General features: G+C 47.9%; 1 protein-coding gene across 3 annotated transcripts in view; it reads right to left on the reverse strand.

The window, feature by feature from the left end:
• Positions 1-1,393, reverse strand: part of LOC119338258 (alpha/beta hydrolase domain-containing protein 17C-like) — an 11,251-nt gene extending 9,858 nt beyond the window's left edge. For 2 of the 3 annotated variants that reach the window (XR_005163849.1, XM_037610556.1), the window contains exon 1: positions 980-1,393. Coding sequence is in view for 2 of the 3 variants with exons in the window: in XM_037610556.1 (XP_037466453.1) it covers positions 980-1,302 (323 nt within the window). In the remaining variant the exon portion in view is untranslated. The remainder of the gene's footprint in view (positions 1-979) is intronic. The other variant, XM_037610555.1, reaches the window with a different exon arrangement.
• Positions 1,394-3,082: the final 1,689 nt, after the last annotated feature.

Genomic DNA, 3,082 nt, shown 5'->3' on the forward strand with positions numbered 1-3,082 from the left:
GAATGGCCTCACATTTTAATAGACTTTTGCAAACAAATCTGTAGCTAAAACTTCAAGTCAAACCTAACCAATTTTGCAGGTACAACAGAAACGATTACTACAATGATTATACAAGAATCTAATTAGAAGTGAAGTGAAAAAAAAAAGTAAAACCCCCATTTTCATCATTAACAGTACAATATCCCTATACTAGGAAAAACAAATATCCAAACGGAGCAAACAACAATGATGCAAACCTTTTATCTTTTTTTTCTTTTTCTTTTTCCACACGGCAAGAATCTTAATATTGGTAAAAAAACGTATGAATGTGCCAATGAGGCATTCAGATTTTGACCAAAAATGGCAACCAAACTACATCCGACACAATGGATCTTCAGTCCTTACCAACTGAATTATTTAAGGTACAATCAGAAGATTCACAATTCAACACTAGAATCCAAATGTTTCATTTTACGTGCACAGATACGAGAAATTTTCAAACGACTCTAGCAGTGACAATGACATAAAGTAGACGTTCCCACCACTGAATAGCACAGCACACTAGCAACCAAACTTTCCAATCAGTCCTAAATCCTCTAACATTTATTAGAAAAATAATGATCGACTTCAATCAAATCAACCAATTATTGACCAGAATGGCCTAGTCTTCGGACCACCCAGCCGATAACAACGGCCTCACAGACATTCCCACGGGTTCGACAACCTCAATCAAATCACAAAGGTATCTAACGACTAATACTACTTTCCATGAAGCCGTGGATGCACAACCAACTGCAAGCATGACCTTGAAGATTAAACTTCCATCAAGTTTTTTGCGGAATAACAGGGCCCAAACGTTCGTATGCATACCCCCAACAAGCAAAACCCAAGCAGACGAGTTCTACTAAATCCAACTCCTTCCACCGTAATCAAGCAACCTAACGCTAGCAGGACCATAATTCATAACGAAATGTTACTAACAGATGGGAGACGTACGTACCCCATGAGGTTGACGTTGAGGTGTGAGCTGAGCTCGACGAAGAGCTCGTACATCTGGCCCAGGTCGGCCGCGTTGCCGTGGGAGTAGAGCAGCGTGAGGCGCGCCCCGGGCTGGCGCACGTACATGGCCACCACCTCCGTGCCGCGCTTCGTCGGCAGCCGCCGCGCCTCCACGCCGCCCCGCCGGGGCACCCCGCTGAGCTCCACCACCGCGCCGTCAGCGGCGGCGGCGGCCGGCGAGGGCGGGGGCTCGACGCCGTACGACGGCGGGGAGGGCGGGAAGAAGGCGAAGCGCGCCGCCACCGTGGAGGCGACGGCGCCCATCGCCGCGCTCGCCGGCCGCTAGGGTTGGGATTCGGGGAGGCGGAGGCGGGGGCGGCGGAGGCCGAGGAGGAGGAGCGGGGGAGTGAGAGATGCGGGGGGGTAGCGAGTTCGGTATTTTAATGGGGGCGGCTCCGTCTTCGCGGAAGCTGCTGCGATCGGAGGGGAAAAGGGAACGGGGACAGCGGCGGAGCTGGTTTGTTAAGCTGCGGGTGGGGCCTCCCGGTCGAGTGGTTAGAATGGCTAATGATCTCGTCTAAGATAAAGAGTTATCATTAGGGCTTTCGAAAAAGAAATCATTAGGCTTTTGAGTGGTGGATCATGGGATTCTCAAAAAAAGAGTGGTGGATCATGTGTGTTTGTTGCTAATTTGAAAGAGTTTAGGGTACGTAACAGAAATTTGATCACCATGCGATCTAGCAAAGACGTCCCCGGTGAGTCGACGCATCCCCTCGTCTTCGATCACCTCAGGTGGCGTGGACCTTATTTTCTCTCTCGGTGTTTGTTTGTTCTCTTTTGTTTTTCGTCTTTTTTTTCCTAGAGAGCGGCAGCATGGCGGTGTAGGTAGACGTCTTTTCCAACGTCGATGTGAAGCCAATGGAGGTGCCTTATGGCGGGTCTAGTTGTCGAGATTCCATGAGGTTTTGTGTTCCTACTCTATCTTCAACCTTGTCTGCCAAGTTTGGGGTACGTCTCTGGTCGATGTTTAAACGGCCTTTGTCTCATCATTGTAATCGAGTTTCTAATGCATTTTGTAAAGCCTATCTGAGGTGATTCAAGTATATGCAATTTATGTTACTACTAGATGTGATCTCATTTGTTATATATTTTGTATCTTGTCATGTATTGAATTATCACATATTGTTTACTTAACTACTAGTGTCATATATATGTTTCTCGATCTAGAACAGAAGTGGTCACTATTCATATCAACGGCGTTTACGGGCGGAAAATGGGAAAATTTAGCTATGAACCCGTGTACCAATTGGAGCAAAACAAGCATGTGAATTAGCAACCAAGGAATAATTGCACACAAAATTGTCAATGGGGTAGTGTTGTCGATGAGTTGTTGGAGTTTAGGAGAACAAGGACATGGTGGCAAGAGTTTCCCTCTCTCCGAACCTAGAGGAATCGGGCAGAAAACATACATCCGACGGGGGAAATGACTGTTCAAGACATGGTGGTGCACACTAGAAGAGGGGATCGTTGTTAGGGAGGAGCCTAGTGAGCAAAACAATCATTTTACCGAAAAAGGATTTCTGTCAGGACCCCGATCCTATGCCACACCGATCTAACATGTAACACCTCATATCACTTTGCGGCCTCACGCACGGTATTCCCACGGGTGTCGTCTTACCAGGCCCGGGACCGTTTGCGCCTTTTGGCTCACGTATATGATAGTGTTGCTAGCATCCATATGACAAAGAACCCGGGCTGACATGGCTAGTCGTAAACCCAAAGTGGCACTAACTTACAGGGACATGCATACATGACCCAACAACGAACGTGTCGGTCATCAGCGAGTGAATCCGGGCTGTAACAGCTGGGCTAACAGGACTCCGGAGAATCCGGGCTGTAGCAGGCTAACAGGACTCCGGTAGACACCGCGTGACATTTCCCCGAAGGGACAGATACAGGAACGAAGAAGGACACATGTCGGCCAGCCTCAGTGTTCCGGAGCAGTAGCAAGCTACCATGGCTCAGTGGAAGCACTAGGAGACATTTCCTGGTAAGAGAGGCTACCAAGGATAAACAACTAGATAGTCAGATCCCACACATACCA

The sequence above is a fragment of the Triticum dicoccoides genome, chromosome 7B (assembly GCF_002162155.2).
Source record: "Triticum dicoccoides isolate Atlit2015 ecotype Zavitan chromosome 7B, WEW_v2.0, whole genome shotgun sequence".
Classification (NCBI taxonomy): Eukaryota; Viridiplantae; Streptophyta; class Magnoliopsida; order Poales; family Poaceae; genus Triticum; species Triticum dicoccoides.